The 25,262-nt window shown below is 39.1% G+C and overlaps 1 protein-coding gene across 12 annotated transcripts in view; it reads right to left on the reverse strand.

The window, feature by feature from the left end:
* Positions 1-10,640: 10,640 nt before the first annotated feature.
* Positions 10,641-25,262, reverse strand: part of LOC138064414 (synphilin-1-like) — a 112,815-nt gene continuing 98,193 nt past the window's right edge. For 5 of the 12 annotated variants that reach the window (XM_068926926.1, XM_068926925.1, XM_068926929.1 and 2 more), the window contains 4 exons: positions 21,321-21,413; positions 17,685-18,747; positions 15,852-15,922; positions 10,641-11,214 (listed from right to left, as the gene is read on the reverse strand). In XM_068926926.1, the coding sequence (XP_068783027.1) occupies positions 11,130-11,214; positions 15,852-15,922; positions 17,685-18,747; positions 21,321-21,413 (1,312 nt within the window). In that variant the 3' untranslated portion in view covers positions 10,641-11,129. The remainder of the gene's footprint in view (positions 11,215-15,851; positions 15,923-17,684; positions 18,748-21,320; positions 21,414-25,262) is intronic. The other 7 variants (XM_068926932.1, XM_068926935.1, XM_068926933.1 and 4 more) reach the window with 2 other exon arrangements.

A 25,262-nucleotide genomic window follows, 5' to 3' on the forward strand; every position in this document is an offset into this window, starting at 1 on the left:
GCAAAAGGAGCTATTTGATTAAAAGAAAGATCTTACCTTTGCCTTAGAGACCAACTCGATGCAGCATAAGCTTCTGGGTCTTTCTTTTTCTCTCCTACGTTTAAAAACACTCTTAACAAATCTGCATAGATGAAAATTGTAGTGTGTCTGTTACCTTAAAATGAGCACTGGGTAAGCAGTCTATTCCTCCCACATTCATAAGCAGACAAATACATTTTCTATGTGTGTTTTGAAACAGCAAGCAGCTGAGATTCCACATTATCTTGACCATTAAAGTATGGTTTTGCTCTGAGAGATGTCAGGGAAATGATACTGAACCAGCTTTCAGTGAAAAGCAGTGTCTAATAGCGCAATCGGGCACAAATCAATAAGACATCAATTTTTTTTTCCCCTATCAATAAGATAAGATAGAAACCAGAAAGGAGGTGTCCAGCCAGAGAGGTAGTTAGCAAATCTTACTTCTTGAGAGCAGAGGATGTTAATTAACTTTGGTAGCTGTGAGAAGCCACCTCATACAGGAAATTACGATGCCTCCAAGATTTGCAGGTCTATTGGCTGGGGCAGGAAGTGAACTGGAATGTTCCTATAATTTGTTCTTGTCCTGTTTCTGTTCTCCTAGGAAAACAAACAAGGTTTACCTTCTCCTAAAATAAAAGAGTTCAAACTAACTTTGCACTCAGAGTAGCAACAGAACTCTCAGAAATTTACAGCTTTCTAGCCTTCTTTGTCCTCTAAGATTTACCAACTAATCAGACACAGATAAAAGATTACAATGTTTATTTGGACTTTCTGATTCTGGGGTAAGATTAGTGTTTAAGGAAGTAAGTTAGACTGGCTTCCTCACAAAGTAATATACGTATAATATATGTAAGTTATATTATATGTATATTACATAGTCTGATCTGCAATCTGTAACAGCTTACAGCGGCATTTGGCATGTGTAAATGTAGGCTCATGATCAGATGGTAAGCAGATAGTGTGCACATCCAGGCATGCCTCTAGCTCATTTCCATTTTTCACTTAATGCAAGAGATGAGCATACCTTTCCAGATAGAATACAGCACCTGCCTCATCCTTTTACCATGATCTTCAGTTGCCAGATATTTTTTCCCAGCAGTCATCGTTACAGCCACTGTACACTGCTATATCATTATCTTGGCTGATGAAACAGGGAAGGTTTGAGGTCATAATTCACAGCCTGATCTCACTGCTCTGCAGGTGTCAGGCCCCGGAGCCCAGAGAGAGGCCATCTCTACTGCCTTTTCAGTCGTGTTCTAGCAAACACTATTACTGTGATTATAAAACAGAATGCACATGTTTTTCCTTCTTACTCTGTCCACACTGAATTGACACTATCATTAGTTAACAAGTATTGAAACAGTTAAATATCAGTGTTGGCATGCCCTTGTTAATGACAACTTTCCTTCCATCTGAAAATGAGATCTCTAATATCCCTTTAGTTAACTCTTAATAAGGGTGCACTCCAACAAAGCACATAAGCACATGCTTCCATGTCAATTCAGTCAAACTGTAAGTCTATACATATGTATTTTACTTAGAAAAGTTTTTACCAATAAGTTCTTTTGTATTCAGGAATGTTCTCTCCTCAGCTGATACACAGTTACTCTTACCTCTCGTCACATGCATTCCTACCCTGAGCAAAACCCAGCAAAGCAGTGACCTCTGATTATTACGCATTTCTATCAGTGTCTTGTAAACTGGCACAATCACACGCTACCTCTGTCCTGAAATGTTACACACTCTGTCTCCCTCTGGCGATCACTGAGGCCACATGGCAGGAAGCACCTCTGTGCTGCTCTCGTTTTTCTATAGCTGTAGTTTCTCTGTCGCTTGGCTTCTATATCAGGATACAGTTCATTTTCCTCTTAATGAACAAATGACTGAATGCAAGCAATGTCTGCATTCTTCTCTGCAAACCTTATTTTATGACAATTCCATAACAATTTATAACAATTCACTGTAATAACCATTTTGTCAATAGTTTGCTGAACTATGTTCCTGTAATACTTTAATGCCAGAAGCTGGAGACCATATTAAAGAGCTACGCTCTAATAGTTGGAGCGTGCTGCACTTGCAATGGCATACAAGCATCTGGAATACAAAAACTAATACTCTAAGGATATATGCTAATCAGATGGTCATACCTTTCTCTTATGATTTTGCAATTACTGAGTTCCACATGTAATTTCAATCCACATAGCTTGAACTTACATTTTACATAATTGATATGCAAAATCTTTCCGAAATTATGTTAAATAATATCCTATGTATCTCACTAGGAAAAATCTGGCTCCCAAGAAATTGTTTTTTTCCTGAAATACTTATACAGGTCCCTGGAGCCTTGCACAGCGCACCTTCACTACTTTGAAGCCAGCTACCTTTATTCTGAACCTGCCACATTTGACTGGCGTATGTTCTGCTACAAAAATGGATATGAAGAGTACAAAATGCTAGAGAAAACTTCTTAATTTAACAGGTAACTGCCATGTTATCTTACACCTATGCTGCATCTTAAAATCTTTTGATACATACGTATTTTTATATATATTAGGAAGAGGCCTACGTCCATTGTCAGGGTAGAAGTGCAAAACCGATTACTGTTAGAAATGGAGTTCTCCTGTTTCTGGATTCGTGTGCTCTCTCTGCTCTCAGAGTAAATTCATCCTGTTCATATGTGACTTAACAGCCGGAGAGACTGTGACTTCCATCAGCTTGAAAAGGTGCTGTTACAGGAGGAGCATGAAGTGGCCTCTTGACTGCTAAGCACTTCTCTAAGAGACAGTAATGAAGATCCTCAGGAGGCTTAGTTTCTTTGCTTTTAATCAACACCAAGTTCTCTTCTCCTTAGGTCTCTGCTGGGAATGGTCTGGTCCCCATTTCAGAAAGGCTGTTCAGAACAGACAACGCGTATGTTAAGCATACTCAATTTCTGGCCTAAAATTTTTCTGTTCAAGTAGAGATCTCGCCCCTTTTATTATTAAAAAAAAAACTGGAATGGGATAAGTAATACCTCCCTAAAGATGCCTATTATTTTTCCCCACAGTGTGGCAATTCTTTCTACCCAAGAAAATCAGGAACTCTAAAAAAGCAAGCATTACTAGTTTTCTAGCAGTGGGAAAAACTGGACTTTTATAAATAAAATCTCAAAGTAAATTGGAGTATATATGAGCATTTGATCCCCATATGGGTATTTTGTCTATTTAATGTTGCCTCATGAAATATGTGCATATCTTATGTTTGTTGTAAAAGTATAATAAAAAGCAAAGGAGAATGCTTGGTTTTTATTGCTACAGTATGAAAAGGAATTTCTTTCTGTTTCTTTTACTTTGGTCTCCGTTGCTGCAGTTATGCATTTGCTTAGCTTTATTCATGTGAATACAGCAAAAGTTTTCAGGGTGGATACATAAACTGGAATTTCTTTGGGAGCGTTCTTTTTAGGGAGTGTCTTTTAATGCTTTGAAATACTTTAGATACTTCAAAGTATTTATCTTCAGCATCTTCAGGTCTGTAAAGACATAGCAGACAGTTCTACTGAGACCTGGTGAAAATTATCTCCAGTGCTGTGACTGTGGTGATGGCAGTTTTCCACCACAGAATTAGAGCTGCCCATGAACATGGTGGACCGTTTTCTGACTGCTTCATAACATAGCGAGAAAATAACTTCAGATAAGCAGCTTAGGAAATAATGATGGGGAACAGCCACTGACACATGCAAGTGCCTTTTACTTGAGAACAGTCAGTACTTTGAACCAAGAAGCACTGGTACTTTATTTAAAAGTCTGTTTAAAATGCTTTCCTACAAACCTATTCTCAGGGAAAATATGAGATCCACAAATTACAGGCTATGGATTTTGAAGGTGTTTCTTCCCATTGTTATGATTTTATAAAGTTAAAGTACAGTTGTGAACTGTAATATCATCTGTAAGGGGGTGCTCTAAAGAAAACAAAACGGTATTCTCATTAATAAGCATCTGAGAAAGTAATTTATACAAATGCAGCTGCCTCAGCCATTTCCTTTACTTACTGTTTTGGGGTATATATTCTCACTCTGAGATACAGTTTGTTGTCTCCTCCAGGAGAACTGTCAGGTATCACGCTGCAGAAAACAAGAAAATTTGGCTGATACACCTAGTGCTGCCCTGGTAAATAAAGGACCTGGAGAGACAAACGTGTACCAGCAACCCATTGTGTATTGCTAAGTGAACCCTTCTTGAAAAACATCAATGAATCAGCCCCTGGCAGCAGCAGTAAACAGTGAGTGGTGCAGCATGTGTGCCACAAAATAAGGTCGCAAGAGAGCTAGCAGTAAGTCTAACAGATTTACCCATTGTATCTAACAAACATTGTCCTCTGAAAAACAAAAAAGCCCTATCAACAGCCTGTTTTACACATATGCTTTCTGAATGCAACTCTTTGGCTCCAATTATTGGTAAAGTGGGCTATTGCCTAGGGCACTAGCCTAGTAAGAGCAGCCTGACTGCAGCCCTGCTGCTACTTTGTGAGTGTCAGGGCAGTGAAAAGGGTAGCTAGGGCTAAGGGAGAGGCAGAAATGCTTAGGGCAGCAGCTATTGCTGAGGATGCAGTTCTCCTGCCCTCTGTTCCTCCCAAGATCTGGCAGCAGCAGCAGGTCTGGCTTTCAAGAACTCTCTCCAGTGATCAGGCCCAGTGCTGTCATTTCCTTCTATTCTTTTCATGGTAAGAACTAGCCACCCCTGTGTCATTGGGATGGCAAAATTAACTTTTTTTCTGTACTGCTGGGAAAAGCCACATTTACCTTGCTGATATCCCCAGCTTGCCTTTTTATCCACGTCTCCAGCAGGGGAATGACAGAACCCATATTTCAGCAACAGGGAAGAGAAATAAGGAAAAAGGGCTGAATACAGAACTAGGATCACTTCCAGGACTGCCACCCTCTCACCCCGCATTTGCCCTTGTTGCGCGCGTGGGCCACGGCAGCTTCTCTTCACCAAAACAGGCAGCTCAACTTGCTGCTGGATGCTCCCTCTTTTCACTAAATCTGGGCCACTCTCAATAAGTGCTCTCTCCTATTTTCTTCAGCACCATTAGCCTGTGTGTGCAGTAAAGTCTGAGCATCCTGGAAAAGAACACTGTCTTTCAGCTCAGAGAGCCGGTACTCAGTTAAAACTGGACAGGCAGCCCTGTGCTGTGGAGAAAAAAATCTTTATCTGGTTTCTTAATGGACCAGAAATGTTTTTTAGAAGCTGGCATTATTTAGACAGACATTTTCAAGGGAGCCTAAAGAAGCTACGCGACCTATTAGACTCCACAGAAAACCCCTATGTGGACATTATTTGATCAATGCTCTCAGAGAAGAAATGTCATATCACAGATCTCTGGCAAAAAGACCTCAGCAGTTTTCACACCCCTTAAGTTGGTTGATTCTGCTGCAGTTGAATCACAGACCCATTAAAAGAGCACAGTCTGAAAAGGATCTCAGGAGGTCATCCAAGTTTAACCCCCTGCCCTATGGCATTTCTGAGAGTTGCTTCTGGCATCTCATTCCTGATAGCTGCTCCTCTGACCTGTTCTTAAAATCTTCCAATTACGACTCTTCCACATCTTCCCCTAGGCTATTGATGCCTGAGCTATCATTACTCTTGGAAAGTTTTCCTAACGTGTTACCTCCATTCCCTTTGCTATAGTTCTATTTTCACTGTTGCTTGTTCTACACACAGGAGACAACGTGTAGAGCCATAAAGAAGGGCAATTGATTCTCATCCTCTTTTTTAGTTGCTTATGCATTGGAAGGCTGTTACCTTGTCTTCCTCAATCTTCTCTCTTTTGTAGTAAATAACTCATTTTTTCCAGTGTTTCCTTAAAGCTCTGAGGGACCTCTGGTTCATTTGTGCTTCACTGTTTAACATATTTCTTGAAGTTTGCTGTCCATATCCACAGCTGAGAAAAAAAATGTAAAGATTGTCTTACTTTATTAGTAACACTTCCATTCAGGTAGCTAGCGTGCGTACATACGTTGTGTGCTTGCATTCACAGATACATGTATGCATGTCAGGGTCACAGCTTTTTACACTGCAGTAATCCTGTGTTATTCTATTCCACTGATTCTGGAGGTTCTGTGGATATCTGTACGTAACCTACACGTCAGATTACGCCCACATCTACGCTTGAAGTAGAGTCAACTCCTTTTAGGCCTCTTCTAGACTTGCATTAAATTATTTTTGTCTTTTCTTGGAGCAGTATTACTGACTCTGACAAAAGACATATGTAAAAGCTAGCTCTGTGTTCTAACAGCCTCACGATTTCTCATCAGTTTCCCAAATACACCCAGAATAATTCTTTTCCTTCCTCCTCCACACTGCTAGTAAGCACACAGCCAAAGCACCTACCAGTTACAGCGAGAAAGGAAGTGGCTGTAGAGATGTCAGTGACAGACAGTACTGTTCTCTTCAGGAAGCAGATGACTTAAACTAGTGTTTATAGCTGTGCATACGTTAGACAAAAACAATCTATGTTACAAGAGCTGGAGTGTCTGGAAACTGATGAAGCATTATCAGCTGTGGGCAAGGAGGACTGCTGGTGGATGCTGTCTACCCCTTATTTACTTGGAAGAGGTAATTTGGCATAACGAGAACCTACCTTATTTCTCGTGCCAGTAATCTATGATTCTTGGATCAAAGTTACACATTCACCGGTCAATTTAATGGAGAAAAAATGTGGACAGAGGCTGGGTAATTCATTTGGTGTATGCAAGAAGGTGATACGACACGGATACTGGGCAAAGGAAGATGACGAATCGGGTGTTTTCTAGTCTTTGTGCTAACGCCTGTTTCACCCGGGCAATTTATACTCAGCATAGCTTTGTGTGTGACACGCTTTGGTTACAGTGCGTATGCCATTTTTGTTATTTACTTCTCATGCACAATTGTGCACTTACCTGAGACTTTGTCTTCATACCTCCAAATACACTTTACACAAAAACAGGTTATGCAAAAGCAAATTATGTAACAGGCTATACTTGGGTACTGTTGATGCACAGTTAGAAAGACCTTTCTGAAGTTACAATAGGAAAAAGCACGATAATTACAGAAATTATTCCTGTTACATTTTGTCATTGAGAAACTACTTCATGACAGGTAACTAAGCCTTGTAGTTTGATACTACTAAGGCACAGACTACACTTGCACGCTCCTTTTTGTCAAATTTCCATCAAGTAGATTTTTAAAAGGTTAAGAAATACATCCGGGGTACTCAGAGCTGAATCTTAAGTCTGCGTGCAGACAAGAGCTGTTCCAGCTTTACATCCATTCACTAACATACTAATTCGTTCTTAGCACATGATGTGCTGACATTTTTAGTTTATTTTCAACCGTGCTGCATGGCCATATTTTGGTATTGCTCTAATGGTAAATGATGAAACATGCTATGAAACAGCTTTCAGTGAACACATTCTGAGCCAGTAACCGTTTTGTTATAAATAAAAGGATGCTAGAGTATATTTTTACTGTTATGCTGTCAATCATATTTTCTTATGCCATTGATTTTCTGTCAGCTCGATGTTACAAGAAGGTTTCTGAATAACAGTTTTGGTGGAATGAATATTACATCTAAACTGTTTTTCTAACTTGTCTCCTTCAACTCCATCATACACCGGCTATGCTGAATATAGTATATTTTATTCATTAGTAACCTAGTGAACTAAGTTCAATCTCTAATAGAGTGAAAGCTAACTAAATAAAAAGCTTACTAAAATGCTGCTGTATTGCTGATGTTCTAATGCAGGGCAAAACATTCTCCAGCATCCTGCTGATGAAATAGAGCCATACTCACAATCCCGACACTGCATGTATCCAGACGCTGTCCACCAAAACGACCTTCCCAAACACCTGCAACAAACAAACAAACAAACCAGCCAAGAAATACGATGCTCCCAGAAAATGATTTCCATTCTTCAAAAAAGAGAATAGCCAGAGATTACATGAAATAGGAATTCACTAATAAACTCTTGCATACTCTACAGATAGACTTTGGTACAGAACCACAGGTCACATACACAGAGGTCTGTGGGACAGAGGGATTCTTGAATCTTCGGGGATGAATGAACATGAACTGCCATTCTTTATAAAAAGACTTGTGTCCACAGAAATAGTTTTATTAGGATAGGATCACAACGGTTCACTAGCAAATGATTTCACTGCTTCCTTTTGATCGGAAATTTCCCAGTGGACCAGGGACAACCCTTTTTGACCAGGACTGTAATCAAAAGCGTTTGTGTTCCGATAAAAAGCTATGATCAACTCGTATTTTCTGAAGACGTTTGTCGGAAAATCCCTGCTCAGCTCTTCTGCCTCTGGGAAATGCTTAGGCTTTGTTGATACAAGGCTGACTTAGATTCATGCCAAAATGGATCTGCCTCTAGGATTATAAACCAAATAGTAGCAGTTATGGCACTTGGAATCTATAGCTACTAAGGATACAAAAACATGGAGTACGTATTTCAGACAGCTGAAGATCACAGAATCAGCATTTCTTACAGGAATCACATCAGAGTGTTACCACCTGTAGGCTCTGGGGCCCTAGGTAGGATACAAATTTCAAATGAGGAAAGATAAAATCAATTTATACAATGTGAGTTCATCTTCTCCAGAGATAAAACCCTCTGGCTTTACCTTACATGTTTACATCAAGTTGGCCTTTCTCTGGTATTAGCCAGCCCTGAAATTGCTTTTTGCCCCAGCACGCTCAGAACAGTAGATAAGCATATGAAGGGCATGTGCAGCTCTCCCTGAGATCACCCCAGGTCTTTCCAGCTGCACTGTATTATCCAGGATGGGAGTCTCTGACATTACATTGATTACCTAATGGATATCTTTAACCACAAACCCTGAACATCTTCTGGCATCCCAATCCCACCTCATTCAGTAATCTCCCATTACCTTGCAATATTTGCATAATTCCATTTGCCATGTGCTGTAAGAGACTACACTCTGTAGAAACTGCTACCCAGCACAGAGCAGGTGACTTTTAAATACCCAGTCTCCAGAACAGGCAATCTCCTTCCAGAATCTGATGATACTTACTCCTTAGTCTGTTGCAAATCCTTTCACAGAAGCTCAGTTTTATCCCCTGCTGCAGCTAGTATTACAGATGGCTGCAGTTGGCTTTACACGTATCCAGTCAGTCAAGACCGCTGCTTTTACCTTTCTGTCCACTCAGTGTCCTCTAGAATTCAAACTGTCCTTCAAACCTTTGTCCGTTGTCCCACACAAGCCAAAAATTTCAGATTAGTCATTTTAATGACTAATCATTTTAAAAGACTTTTCAAACATATTGTATATTTGATTTTTTTAAATCGACTATGTCCTTCACAAACCCTTATGTAAATCCTGCTTCTGCCATTCACAAGGTCATAGTCAACAGTTTTCACATTCTCAAAAACACAAGTTACAGATTTGTTTCGAGCCTGTTCACCAGACACAGGCTCTCTCTTTGCTTATGCTCTCTTTCAACACTCTGGCAACTGCAGCACATGTGTCTCTTTTTGCTTTGCGTTTAGATTTCTCATATGCACACAGATGATGGGAGGCCCAGTTAGAGGTACTGCTGCTCCTGGCTGACAGATATTTTTGGAGGTTTCGTTGTTTCTTTAAATAACACAGCTCAGGTCAGCTAGAGTGCTAAGTTTATTACTTCTATCTCAAAAAACCAAAGCATTGCCAAGTGACAGATAAGAACTGCGATGTGGACAAAAACTCAGGAAGTACCTACCTTTTCCCACTGACTAGACATGAAGCCCAATGATTAACATTTACACAACAAAAGTTAGGCAAGAGAAACCACACAGAAACTGACTCCACTGCATTTCATCAAAATCCTCTTGGGGGTCCACATTATTTACAACTAGTTCTGTAGTTGCAGGAATTTAATTTGTATAATTTCAGAATTGCAGTACATTTTATTTGGGATAAAAAAACTTTGGCAAACTTCCTACAATTTCCCTCTGTTTTATTAGAACAGTTATTGAAAGAAATCCTTATGTGTTAGGATCTTTCGCACCAAACCATAGCAGTCTTCCAATGGAGTCAGATCAGCATTATCAAAATAAATCAAGTATATACATACATATTTGGTACAAATAAATATGTCAAGTAAGAATTGCCTAGTAGCCAGCTTTTGAATGTTGTGATGTATGTCAGACCTAACAAATACTGATAGTTACAAGAAATGGAGTTAATTCAGTATGAGATTAAAGATTCACTTTTTTCCAAAAGGTTCTAAGCGCATTCAATGAAAGGATCACGACGACTTTGAGGGAATATGAACCGGGTCTTAACAGACCACCAGGTGATTTGAAAAGTGCTGAGCACATTACCAAAGTTCAGCAAATAACAATAACCAATTCTGTAATTTAAAATTGCATTTATGCATTTTTTTGATTTCTTCACTTTTTTAAAGAAAAAAGTTTTAAAGCTGAAAAAGGACCATTGAACATTAAAGCACTTCTTGACCCAACTGATTTTCTGTACTCAAGTCCTGGTGCTGGACATTGCCTCATTATCAAATGCACTCCGAGACCACCAATACGCCATCTAAAGCTGGAAAGAAGGAAGAGTGAAGTATAAGAAGTATTTGTGTTCAGTGTGTCCTATTAACACAGTCTTTATTTCCTTTATACAAAAAATAGAAATAACAACAGACAAAACATACTTGAAAAAAATCAATGCTTTTGCCTTGGTCTCATTGAGGAGCTCAGCAGGCAGAGTCCTGGCTGATACTTTTACAGTATATGTCATTGAGAAAGGGAAATAAAGAAATATGACACTATATCCATGCAATAGATGAAGTACAAAACATATTCTATGGCCCAACAAACATTTTGGAGGGTTGCCTGTGTCATAATAATTCTCAAACTGTTCCTTTTGCTCACCCATGCCTTTACACAGTACAGCTTACAAACAAGTTACATATACACATATATCATAAAAAAAGTTTTGTATATGGTCTAACCGCTACAAATTAAGGCATCCTAACAGTTTGTTGTTTTGCTGGTGAGAGGTATGTCTCATATTAGTGTTTTTCAAAAGGATATATCTCAGGCATTTCAAACAAAGTGAGACATCATGAGATGCAGTTTAGAGGAAGAATTCCTGCAGCTCTGGTTCTTCGGTACTTTTTTGACTGTAAGATTTCTGGCTTTTCCTATTGATGTCATCATGCCTGGAGAGAAAAAGAAGAAAATTCTTCATGGTAACACTAACAATATAGAGGCATTGTCTTGTTTTTGTTTATCCTGTTTTAACCAGTTTGCAGATTTTGAACTCTGAATTAATCTTTCCCTCTGGGCTTATTTCTCTAGGCATGTACTACACCCAGTATTTCTTAATACTGTAGAGTCTTACTAACTTTCTTTTAGCTGTTATTCTGCAATCAAAACTGGAAACCAATGGAAAGACCAGAAGCTTTGTGAGTCAAATCATGAATTAGGACATTGTCAAAATGTTCTAATAATAATGGATAGAACATACAAGAACTCCTAGATCCGTTAGTGAAAAGCACCATCATGATAAAAAGATTCATTACAACTAATGAACTGATCTGTAGGCACAAATGAGGTGAGGGAGTGATTTGCAGGCCTTACTTTTATGTCTACTGAAGCAGAAGATGGTGGCACAGCCAGCAGTAAAAACAGCAAGCAGTAATTTTACTTGAGCTTTTGGAGGCAGGGCCTATCTCTCTTTAACACTGTAATTTAGGTAAAATCTTAATTCAAATCATTCAGATTTTATTAGATCCACAGATAAGGATTCTCTATAATATATCTTTATTTCCACACCATGTAAACAAAAAAAAAAAATCTGTTTGTGACACAAAAGTCAGCTTTCCAACTACAGCAGAAAAAAACAAACCCTGATCATCTAAGTTTCCTCAGCTCCTTTCATAAGTCCTTGTTCTGAATCCCCAGCCTGTTCCCCTTCTCTTCCACTAACCTTTCAGGTGAAGGATTTTGGATAAAGCACCCAGGTCACAGCAACTTTCACAAGGGTTAAATGTCTTATTTTTAGTTATTACTGCTTAACAGCAAAACTCCTACTATACAATCATGACAACATGGTTTCCGGTTGCAAAAGACAGATCTTGCAGGGAGGTTAAAAACCCACAGCAAAGGGCAAGGGGTATGTCTATAAATTGCTTTAATTTATTCCAGTCTACAAGCACCACAAAGAGCTAGATAGCCGCCAAAGACTGATACTTAGCATGCTTAAAGACTTGTGCTTACTACATGATTTAACAGGAGCTGGCCTTCTCAGGGACCGTACTCACAGATCCAAATAAGTAGGCATGAGGTGCCATTTTATTTCAGTCTCCTCCACTCGTCTCAATTACTATGGCCTGCACATTGCAAGTAAGTGCAGAAGACACAGAATTGAGTTTGAGGAGGTAGAACGGGTAGAATTGAGTTTGAGAAGGAAAAACAGGCGCACTTAAGTTTTTGCCACAATAACTTTTTTGCACTTACTATGCACTGCTGTTATCCACAGTACTTTTAAGTGTTAACTGTGGAGCTATATGAAAGGATGATTTACAAGGTTAAGACAATTTCATTAACTATTGTGTTAGCTTAGCTTTGCAGTGCTGAAATACATTGTGGGTGAGTCCCCATAGCTCTCTCAATGTAGAGCCTTCACGGGGACTCCAGACACGCCATTTTGCAGCCCTGCAGTTGCACCATGATCTTTAAGAGGGTTGTTTCTAGCGACTGCAGATATCTCTATGTGACAATGCAGAACAGACATGGCCTTTACAACTCTCCCCTCTGCCTACTGACCTGAGGGAAATACACTAGTAATATTGTTAATTACTAACCAAATTTCTAATATGTCCTGGTGCCTGTGTCACCAGATAAGTACTCGCCATCTCCTTACACAATGGGTGCTGATGTGTAATCGTAGGAGTTCACAAAGAACTACTGTCAGCTGTCTGGGACAAGGTCTAAATTATTTTCATATTGATTTTATACTGTACAAGTTTGAATCATTAAAATGCCATTAGATATAAAGATCTTTTTTCTGGCGTATAGATTTGAACCAAAGTTGTAATTTATTCAGCAATAGATATGGCAGTGGAAAATCTGTTACACTAGCCCCATTTATTATTTTAAAAGAGTGTCCAGTTTACTGTCTGACAGAACCCTGATGGCAGATTTTGTTGATTGACCCGAAGTAGTAAGCATTTTTAGCTGTTGGTAGCTGCAGCTAACACAAGGCTTTGTACTGATAAGGTGAGTTAGAGCTCACTTTAATGTACTGCAGATCTCAAATGATTTAAAGTGTGGGAAAGAACAGTTCACTGGCACACACGTACGATGGAAATAACTACAAATATTTGCTTGGAATTGTAATACACAAGACACTAGCAAATCCTTCCAAAAGGGGAAAAAATATCCCAACCCATCCTCCACAGCTCTTTCTTAGGCTCTTGAGAAAAATAGGGTGTATCTAATTTTAAAAGGACACTGGAAAATTTAATATAATTTTCTACTATTAAGCTGTGAACAGGCTGAAAAAGTAAACTACAAGACCTTGAGGTAAGTGAGCGTTTTGAATGAAAAAATAAAACAAGCAAAAGAAATAGAAGCTGAACAAAAAGTAGCTGGAATCTGGTGGACAAAAATGTCATTTGATTCCAGGTAAATTTCACATAATGCTATTAGATTTCAGAACATGCTAATAAAATCCCCTATATAAGGGTTTGAGTTAAAATGGGTTTGGGACTGTGTCCAGTAATATAACCCATCAATATAATCATCTACAAAGGTTTAAAACTGCCAAGAGTGCACTATTTTGCAGAAAGGTTCTTTTTCTAGTAGCTCTGAAATGATAATTACACAGTCTCCCCAGACCATCCAGAGAAAGGTTTAGGGGACTTGTAGCGCACACGATGGTGATGTACTTCTAATATTAAGTTTCACAGCCTACGTGGCAGCATGCAGTGGACAAAGGACAGGCACCCCTATGGCTTATTCAAAAACCGTGAAACAGACTTAAAAAGTATCACAAAAGCTGCCTTGGAAATTCTGAGCACATTCAGGTCTGCGTTCTGACTTCTAACGAGCACAATACATTTTCCATTTTTAAGTGCATTTCAGAAATCTCGCACTACTCAGCATTGCACACAATTTGCCCACTTTTGTCCTAGTAAGTGGGTATGACGAAAACCTCCTCAAGCTATGCTCTCATTGCATCCAGCTCCTTGCTCCCTGTTCCCTGCAGATAGCCCCAGGCAGTCATGCTCTACTTCTTTCCCCCTCCCTTCAGCAAGAAAGAAGGAATGGGTCAGGCACACCCTTGCTCTTGAAATGCTTTCTCTGTCACCACCTACAGCAGTCCTTTCACTTTGGGGATGTTTTCCCTTAAAACGACTCTGATTTTCCAAGTGCTCCACTGCTAGAGGAACACCATAAAGGGGTGCAGACTGGAGTCACAGCGCACCAGCTGCGCCTGCCAGGACGGCTAGAACCACAGGCCCAACCCCGACCCTCGTCCTTCCCAGCAGGTGACTCTGAAAGCTGCAGCTGGACCTACAGTACCTCTTACAGTGAAAAGTAAGAGGAAGTGCCATGCTGCTAGGGACTTCTCACACAGCAGCATTTATGTGAGGCAATACCCTGTTACAGAAACTGGCTCCATCCGTGAGACGGTTCTAACACACAGGTGAGATTAACGATCTTGTATCTCCTCACTGTCTGGATGGAGAGTTGGGCCTTTGACTGCAGACTGATGCTACATGGAACTGCTACGGGACAGGCAGTTTTCTACACTGGAATTTCCCTATAATTTCAGGAGAGAATGAAAACTCACATACACTGTGTCAATGATTTCAGAACAAGATTCCCTTTTGAACTTTCTCTTTCTTTGTTTTTTTTTTTTTAAAGTACAGGAAGGTCCTGGCATTAGAAAACAAGTGAGCAAAGAAATCTGTTAGGCATTTAGAAAAGAATAACTTGAAAGTAATTCAAGCTCCTGAACTAGAGAATGATTAATTTATAATTTTCCCCAGAAGTTCCTTTAAATGTATAATTTTGGTGTGAACAACAGTTGTTTTCAAGCTTCAGGAAAGCATTTACATCGCAGCTCAACAGAAGAAAGCCTATCATCACATTAATTCTGGAACTGTTACCGTAGAACAAAAGTGACAGAGAAATATTATAAAGCATTTGCATATAAAACAAACATATATCTTGTCAAGCACTGTTTTTTCCAGCATGTCTTTATGGATCCTGAAAGACTCGCATCTATCCGCCTGATACTCCTGATGGAAGGAGATTAAGCACAAAGTTATCAGACTTTTTAAAAATAGATTCAACTTTAAAAGTCTGAGGGAGAATAAGAAAAAATGTGCAAAAATAGGAGAGTGCTGCACTTAAAGAACAACATTGTGCCTCATGTTCTTTTCTGTACTCTATAGTTAGAGAAGAACTGTGGTGGTTTTGCTCTCCTCATGAGAGGAAATTTAATTTCCATTCTCATCTGGTACTTGACTTCCATTCAACAGAAGCTGAATACTCAGCCAAAGTGAGCTAAACTCCCTCGTGGATTTGAGTATGACTACTTCTTTTACATGCTTAGAACTGAAATCTTGTAGCCAGTTCACTGGTGACATCAGCAAAAATCCATCATAAATTTCTATTTTCCTAGGAATTTAAATATTCGTCTGTTCATCTGTTCCTCCTCATCAATTTTTCCTCCTGTGCATCAATCAGTTCTATTATGCCAGTTATGAATAATTTTAGCAAACATGCAATTAGAGAAAGCAAGTGACAGAGATGCTAAACATCACCATGCATAAGCACATACCAAGCATAGTTACACAGATGTTCTTCAGTCAACGTGCTAGAGGAAAGACTGGTGTAGCTGAAGTAAAGCCCCTAAGAAAGTACAACATACAAATCAGTTGAAAACATGCAATGAACTTATCACATGCATAACATGGAAGTCTATCAAAACATGCAGTCAAACAGCTACAGTAACTTTTCTACAAGTTTTTCTCTGAAGTTATGAAAGGAGGCTAAATCTGTTACCTCTTCAAGATATGTGCTGGGGTTCTTTGAGCTGATACAAAAGCGTATTTTTTGTATAATTTTGATGTTTGACAACAGTAACATGCAAATGCGGCCCTTTCACAGGCAACATGCATTTTACAGTGCGAGCGTCAATACTGTTGAAATGCCCTCACCTAACTCGTCAAACTTCTTAGGGAACTACGAAAGCCATTCATGAGCTTACGGCCTATCAGACCATCTTTAAAGACAAATTGTCTTTTTTTCTATCACTAAAAAGCACAAATCACCCTTTCAACTAAATTTGCCATTATGGTATGAAAATACTGTTAAATTGGCAGTTCTTCCAGATAATCCATGAGTTGTTTAAAGGCTCAAATCAGCAGCCCATATTGTGATTTTTAGTAAACTTCATTAAGTGCACTTCCACTTTGATCTTAGCCTATTAGGTCTGCTTTGAAGTATTCTTTTCATTTAACATTCTGACCTGACACTGTTCTATCCACAGTACCCATTAATATGGAACACTTTCACTATTTTCTAGTTTTCTCTTTCCATTTTTTCTTTTCCATACTCATTTTGTCTTCTCTATGCCTAAGATTTTCCTGTTCTTGTCCCATTACCTTGTCATACTTTTTACACTACATAATTCACTATTCCTCCTCCTCCTCTTGGCCTGCTTTATGTTCTGTCTTTTTTTCATCTTGAAATTATTCTTTCACCTTATGTCTTTCCATTCACCCCTTCCCTCCTACCCTCACTTTCACAGAGGATTATATGATGTACCACTCCCTCTCACTCAATTCTTTATTCTGTCTCCAGACATCCATATTTCTCCTCCTTGCCATGCACAAACACACTGTGCTCACAGTATTTCCTACCTCTGTTTTCATTCAACACCTCTTCCTTTCTCTTGTTTGGAGTAATTTTTCTCCCTTCTTTGGACAAGAGTGCCAGCTTTCTGACTAGAGCAATCCCTCTTTCTATTGTGATCCCAGAAAGAGCGCTCTATTGCCTGTGATAAGGAGATGATCTGGATTTAGCCTATGTTACTACATACCACCCACATGCTCTGCCAAGAGCAGTCTCTGTACTGTGAGGAGAGGGCGGGCAAAGGAGATTGGGCACTGATAGCTTAGGCACCTAGGGGATAGCTGTACCTCCCACAGAAGCAGGAAGAAGCCTTTCTGCTATTTTTCCTATTTATATTCCGACACCTATTTTTATCCTGTTACCCTCACTGGTAAGGGTGGCTACAGGACAGGGCTAATCTTTCAGTTATTTACTCCTCAGAAATCCCCTGGATTCAAGTTTGACATTCTCATTTTAGGACTTGCCACTCAGACAACATCAAACATCCCTTCCAGGTGAATCACAGCTTTGTGGAGAGCTTTTGACAGAAAGCAAGTGCACTGCGTGTGCTAGAGCACAGACTCTGCATACAAGCTATACCTGCCACCCCTTGAAAAAGCCTTCGAAAATTAAGACAGTGGACTGGCTTTCTAATGGTCAAATACAGTAGAGCATTTGTGTGTACACTTTTGCTATAGAAAGATAAGAACAAGCAGCTCTCAAAACTATTAAAAAAGAAAAGAGAAGAAAAGGCCCTTCCTCCTTTCAGTGTACTCACTGTCTTGTTTCTTCCTTTCGTGGGAGCTGCCGGATTTCCCTTGCTATCTGCTGTCTTCCTTCCTAATGAGGTAAAAGGCAGCGTTGATGAGGTTTTGATCAGGTTTGCTGCTTGGCAGTTGTTGTTGTTATTCTGATTACCACTCAGTGTCTCCATTATGGATCTAAAGGTTCCAAAAGGCTTTTTAAGCTGGTCTCCAGTTGGTTCTCCAGTGCTGGAAGCAGTCCTCAAAAATGCTTTGCCCCGGTCTTTATCCTTTTCCTCATTCAATTCTGTTTCTGCAAGCTCCACCTGCACCACAGGCTCCTCAAAGGTTACTCTGAGTTTCAAATTCTGGGAGGTTCTGCGCTTTGAAGATGGAGACTTGAGAGCACTCTTAGGGCTTGTGGCAACCTTCTGAGCAGTAGCACTGTCAGAGCTGGATGGAGAGCTGTCTCCAGAAAACTGGCTCTGAGATACAGTACCAGACTGATACTGGGATTCATTATCTGGATCGCTGCTCTCTGAAGTAGGGGAAGGACTGTGGCCATCCACAGACTTAGAAACTCTGATACCGAAAGGGAAGCGGCGCCCTGCTGCTGAAGTGTGTTTCTTAATCATCAGATGCAAACTCTCTGTGCTCTCAACACTTTCCACTATGGGTTGAGGCCTTGGTTTGTCAGTTCTTTTCACAGGCGCGTTCTTATGGTCCTCAGAATTAGCTGAGTCCGTATCAGACTCACTGAGAGACCTCTGCATAAGTTGCCTCAGTCTGGCTAACTTCAGCTCCCTTTTCTCTGGCAGAATCTTCTTCACGTTCTTGGAGGAAGCATGAGCATCCTGAAATTCCAAAGAAAGCTTTTCCTGCATACAAACGTTTTCAGAGATTTCCTTTCCCAACAACTGGCGCAGGATTTTATCTGAGTCCTCATCTTTTATCTTGGCCCGAGTGCGGCTAGAAGTTCCCAGGCTGCCAAGAATCTGAATCCCATCTTGGGTGTTCAATTTACTTTTTGGTAGAGACAATTCATCTGCTTCAGAGGGTTTCCACTGGGGTTTGCCAGAAGCAGGAGATGATGGTGAGCTTAAAGAAAAAGGAGGAGGAGAAAATTTCAATACCACATCCAAATCAATGAATATACAAAATGCAAAACTGCTGTTTCCAGTGTACATGTCTGTCTCAGCTATTGTTATTTGTCTTCTTCATCATTACTCACATGGAATTCATTATTCTGTTGCTACAGTGAAGATTACACAGAGAAGGATGTAACCCTGCTTCCATTCCTGATTAGGATTCGAGTCTCTTCCCCGTGTTTTACAAAGAATACTCCTTAAAACCAAAACTTAAAATGGTCATTTCAATACCAAAGATGACTTTCTCAGGATAATTTTAGAGAAACTAGTGTTTCTTATTTCTGTGAGGGCTGGCATGTTTTAAAAGGTGAAGGAAAAAAAAAAAAACAAACCAAAGCCAGATGCTCTGCTTTCCAAGTAATACATACTCACACATAATACAGAAGTAGCTTATTCCAGATACAGCAAAAATACCAGCTCTCTGTATAGCAGTGATTTCATAAATCTTTAACTTCAGCTGGTATTAATAATAGCTATATAAGACTATATAAAAAAATCAGAGCCATTCACACTCAAAACCTTTTCAGATACGAAATACTGAAAGCATGAAAAAGATGACATGAATTTTTTTCAGTACTATTAGAAAAATAAATTAAATTTAGAACTCCAAATGTTACAAAGTGAGGAAATAGCAATCTCAAGTCTGATTACATTGTAAAGAATATAAGTTACAGAGACCATTTCTTTCCCTATGACATATCTGAGAGCTCGCGACCCTCCACATTCTTACTATAAACTGCTTTTCCTCTGAGCAAGGGTAAAGTGACAAAACTAAGGTTAGTGTGAGCCACTAAATCCGTGAATCCCATTTCCTCTCGTTTGCAAGAAAATTCTATTCTGATGAGTCCATAGTTCCAACAGTGTACAAAATTCACATGTTGCTAGGCACTTCGTCTTCAAATCCATTATGAGCTTTTTTTATGTGCAAATATATGCAAACCGAAATAACGACACTAAAGAGTATTCATGTATCTAGAAGAGACATACTTATCAAAAAGGTTAGATCCCATTACATCTACTATTGTCTCTTTAGAAGATGTGAGTGAACTCACTCCAGGTGAGGAAATGCAGCAACCAGCTGTGAAATCAAAGCTAAAATAACACAGTACCATTTCCAGACTAACTCATTTAATTAAAAGGTGTTGAAATTGTTGAAACCTACCCTTCTACAGCAATAATGAACGATGAGAGATCTGCTCTCACCTGATCTTATCTGATACTGAAAGTGAAACAGTCCCAGTGCTCACCAGTACTCAGATGAGAAACTACTTGGAAATTCCAGTCAACAAAAATCACAGAAACCAAATGAGCTGGGAGACAGCGTTTGGTCCCATTGCCTCTGCTGAGCTGGCAGACAGGGAAGACAAAGACCACAAGTCTATTAAAGAAAGGACAGAACAATTCTTCCCAGTGTGGTTTCCTGCTTTAGCAAGAGTTTGGATTTACTAGTTCGTTTTCGGCCTTTTCCTAGCCTATGTTCCTTTATACAAATACATCTCCAATCCCAATGTCTTTATTTGTCATCTATTTCTGTAACAATTTGCATTTGTATGAAGTACTGACAGATATACTTCAGAAACATGGAGCACTTGTTACCCACGGTGTATGAGATTTAATAAAAACGGAATAGAAAGCAGTCACTGTTCCTACATATTCACACTCGATGGCCCAAAGCTCAGACCACTGATGCTAACAGGAGCTTTTGTGCTGGCTTCATACTTCAACATTATTTAGCTCCCTATGAGGGAGGAGCTTGTTTCCTTCTGAAACAAGGAAAAACATGGTATGTATTTTCTAAATAGAGAAACTGAATTAGAAAGCAATGATGAACTGAGTCCTGTTTGCATTTGAGTTAATTTTCCCTTTCAATGTCTGCTTGAGATTGCTACCCAAGTAAAGTTGTGTGCTTACTTGACTTACAGACTGGAAGTCTACAGCAGAATCAGGAAACTTCAGGCTCCAGTCCTGTGCCTTTACTGGAAGGGCCCCTTTCCTCCTCTTTCACGTTACTCAGTTTGTGTCTATTTCTGGGACTGGGACTGACAGAGTATAAATGAAACATAAAATTTCTGGAGCTTTGACTTTTTATACAAGCTACTACAGGCAAAAGATTTAATGAGCGTAAGGAGTCTTATTAATCTGAAAGCAGGTTTTGTTGGTAACTGGCTTTATGAATTACAGCTGGCAGGAACGTATGGTGGACCACCACAAGGTCAAACTTTACAACTTTCCTAGGGGTTTCTACAATTCTCTGCTATTCCTCTAATACAAAATATATTCTGTTCCACTGCAAATCTGATTTTCACTCCGGTGTGGAACAGGGACTATTAATTTCATATTCAGTATGTCCAATATTTATACAACTTCATGCACTGTCAAATTCTAGCAGTGCACAAGGTAGAAGAAACACATTTGCTCTGACAGAACACATTTAATATTTAGATAGGTCACAGCTTCTCCTGATAATAGTTATACCATGAAATTGCTCAAATCTAAGATACAGTAGAATTCCAGTTGTGTTACCTTGGAGTCGCAGGCAGTGGTTTGCCCTCTGATCGCTGGGCTTCTAAAAGCTGCTGCAGCTGGTTCTGTAATGTCACACGTTCTACTGTCTGCCTGCAAGAAAACGTAAGACTGTTTAACCTGTATCTTAAAATGGTCAGCTGCAGCACACTAAAGGATAAATGATACCACTTGCTCAATCTCATATTCAAAAGAGAAGCCCCATTCACCTATAATTTAAGTAGGAAATAAAGACAGATTTTAAATATTAACATAAACAAAGAGAGTTAGTTTTCCTGCAAGTTGTCTCTAAATCCCTGTGCACATTTTGGGATCACTGTACAACATCATTTGAGAGATGCTTACTTACCAGGAATTATTTATTATACCATATACAAGGATAAGTGTGCGATCGTAAGCAGCAGTTGGCTGGAACTGAGTGACTCACAAAAAATAATATCTCAGAAACAAGCATGTTATGTCAGAGTAAACTTAGGGCCCCCTGGTTCTTGTTCAGTTGAATAAATGAAGAGGAGGGGGACAGATTAAGAACTCTCTTCCAGCATTTGGTGGATGGCTCTGAAAACTACTCCCTCCTTTTCTCACTGCAAATGGACTCAGAGAGGAGCTTTTGCCCACTGGGTACGGCTGGTCCAACCTGCCTGAGCCTGCAGGACAGAGCTAAGTATGTCCTTTTTGTATTCCAGGAGAGTAGGAAAAACTGTATCTGCTTGCTGCACAATCTTACTAAAGGTCCTACATGTGCTCTGCATCCACCTTATATTTAGCTGTGCAGTACATACTGTAGTTTATCACCTTTAGTGCGATGCTGCGCTATGCTGTGATCTACATTCAACAATTTTAGAGAGCACTGTTAAAAAAAAAAAAAAAGTAGGTATTAATTGGTACCAGAACCTAGGAGAATATAACCTTATTCAGGATAAAATGCCTATAAACACAAAAGTTCATCTGAAAAGTTTATTCAGTTTAACAAGATTATCTTCTGCAAATCTTCAAGTAGTTCTATGAAAATAAATGAATAAATCAATTTGCCACAAAAATTCTCCCTCTCCCTGCCCCAGCCAATGCTGACCTTCCATTCTAACACGTAAATATCACTTTAGCTTGTGGATTACAACAGGTAACACTTATTCATTTAGCAACATATTTTAAGTTCAAGCACCCCTAAACACTGCACAGATAGAAGTATTGGAGAACTACCAGAAAACACAGACTTCTAGCTTTTCACTACTGTGTATATCCTATCTTTCACCTGGAAAACAAATGGTACATTTGGTTTTCTCCCTGTCTTTCATTCATGGATAAAGATACGTTATTTTGAGTGAGGCTCCGATTAGGAAAAAAAATACCATGTGAAAATGACTTTTTATCTGTTACTTCCAGTCTCTCCTGCTGCTGCTGTAGAAGTAATATGTTTTTAGTACTTTTAATCTTACTAGACCTGCAGAACTAATACAGTTCTCTGAAAGTGAGCTGGATTCTTTCCTAGCTCGCATACCATCAGCAGAATAGTTAACTAAGTTCCAAATGCAGAGTCTTTATAGCTGGCAATGTCAACACCAGAAAGAATCCAGATGACTTTTTAGGCTGTGGGTTGTACTCCCAGGGCTGACAAAAAATAAACGTCTTAACTTGTAAAATATTAGAGTGGATCTGAGAAGTACTAAAGAAATAAAGGTGGGATCTTGACATACTGCTTTGCCATCACATTTTTGAACACAATCATGCTTTACATAGATCTTTTCTTCCTTTAATTTTCCCTCTTCCTTCCTCTCGCCTACACACTTCCTTACGCTATTTTAAAATCACTCCTACCATCTGTCAGCATTGGCTTAGATTGCAACTCCCCAGACATACTCTTTTGAGAGCCAGGGAAATTTTCATTTGAGATTAGATTGTGACACATTTTATCCGTTTTACTTGCCTTTTATGATTTCCTCAACATCTATTTCTGAATATCTAAATAACAGCAAAGTCTAGTAATTATATACAGTGAGAATTAATGTGAAAGAAAATTCTTCTAGAGATGTAGATAACAGCTTCTTTTGCCTTCAGCTTTTACAGAAACGTCTGACACCTCTTCTAATGAGTTACTGCCCTCATACTAGTTAAACATTTTATTATGCTAAAAGAATTAATTTCGTCCATTTTCTCAGTTCAACTATTTAGTACATACCTTCCCGTACAGAAATCCACACCTTTTCAGCACGATCCCTGAAGATACACTATATATATATGCACATATATATACACACACAATGCATATAAAAATTATATATATACCCATCTAGCATAACATTGAAAATTAAGGGATCACACCTTCTTGGAATAGCAATGTTGCTAAATATTAAAAAGAGACAGATTCAGTAGTTAAGAAGATCACTGTAGCTTTAAGAGTCAGATTTACTTTATGATATTTAACACCCAAATTCTGAAGGTCTGTCTTAGTTTAGGTAATGTTCCAGTAAGCACTACATAAGGACCTTGGCACGTCTCCTTAGGTAACTATAGACCCAAGCTTGCTCCTAATAAAGTCAAGGAGTTCAGTCACTGAACACGGAAAATACTGAGGAACTGGGCACTAACGAAATAGCTTTCTTGGTATGCTGACTTACCGCTTTGTTTGGTTTCAAATAAAACAACCAATGACCACTCTATGTAGCTGAAAATAAAACAGCTCATCTAAGTAAATAAGAGATAAACATTGTAAAGTTTATACTGAATTTCTTATTACACTTTTACATAGCTCTTATTACTATACAAAAAACCAAACATGCACATACCATATTTTAGTACTAAAATCATTTTTATTTATTCAGCCATTTTTATAGCTACTCTACTATAAAGTTTCAGGAGAATCATGGATTTTGTCTACAGAACATAGAAAAGTGGTGGCAACAGAATATTCAGCCACTTTCTGATCCTCATCTTTTAACTCAAGGTTTGCTTTGACCATTGCCTTGCTAGAGATTTCGGCTTGTTAGCATATCAAAAAGATCAGTCACTGGCTGGTTCACTTATTGCTTTGCACATTCAGGTCCCACCCTTTGGGAATCCAGGGAGGATGGTATGTGATCAAGTGGCATTGTAAAAGTGCAGAGAAGCATTATTTTATGTCATTACGTCATTCTGACTGTGTCTCGTCAGGCCAGGAAAGCCTAAACAACACAACGTCATCGCTCTTAGTATCGTCAGTGATGAAAAGTGTGTATTTGTGCAGGAAGGATTTTTCTGCTCTGGTCTCTAAGGCCTTTTTAGATAATAAATATGCTACTGATGAAATCAGTAGGAAATAACTCAAATTGTAAGACCTACAGAAACCTCAAGAAGTAAAATGGAATCCAACATTTTGCGTAGGCTCTGTGAGAAGCTTGTGTGACTGTCCTGGGCATCCTCCTCAGTTTGAAAAATCCTACTGAATTGACTAAACCTCTATACTTAGCAAGAGAGGCAAACCAAAGCTTTTATTCTAAAGCCAGTAACAGCAGTTTTTGTGGAGTATTTTCCTTTTTACCTACGGAAAGAATTTCTTGATTCTTCTCCTCTTGTGGGGCAAGGTCTCAGTTCATTCTCCTGTGAAGATTCAATGGGACATTTCTAGCTACTATGTTTTTCCTCCTCTCAAATACCAAGGCTTTTCCCTCTGAATAAAGTCTGAGATCCAACTCAAAAGGTTTTCCCATACTTTTTTATACCTTTAATCTCAGTTGCTTTGCATCAGGAGTCGCAAGATGTGAAGATTTCATCAGACTGTAATCTTATTGTTTTGTTTTTGTGCCTTTTTTTTCAGGAAAGGCTCCAAAGAACATGATACACTGGGGTAATTTCTCTCTAGAACTGTTCATTGTAGCACTGATGGCTGGAAGAGTTCATAAAGTGAGCATCAAAGCAGCACTCCCTTCTTTGACTTAAGGCCTTCGAGGGTAAGTGTTGCTAAGTCCT

Source organism: Struthio camelus, chromosome Z (assembly GCF_040807025.1).
Source record: "Struthio camelus isolate bStrCam1 chromosome Z, bStrCam1.hap1, whole genome shotgun sequence".
NCBI classification, from domain to species: Eukaryota; Metazoa; Chordata; class Aves; order Struthioniformes; family Struthionidae; genus Struthio; species Struthio camelus.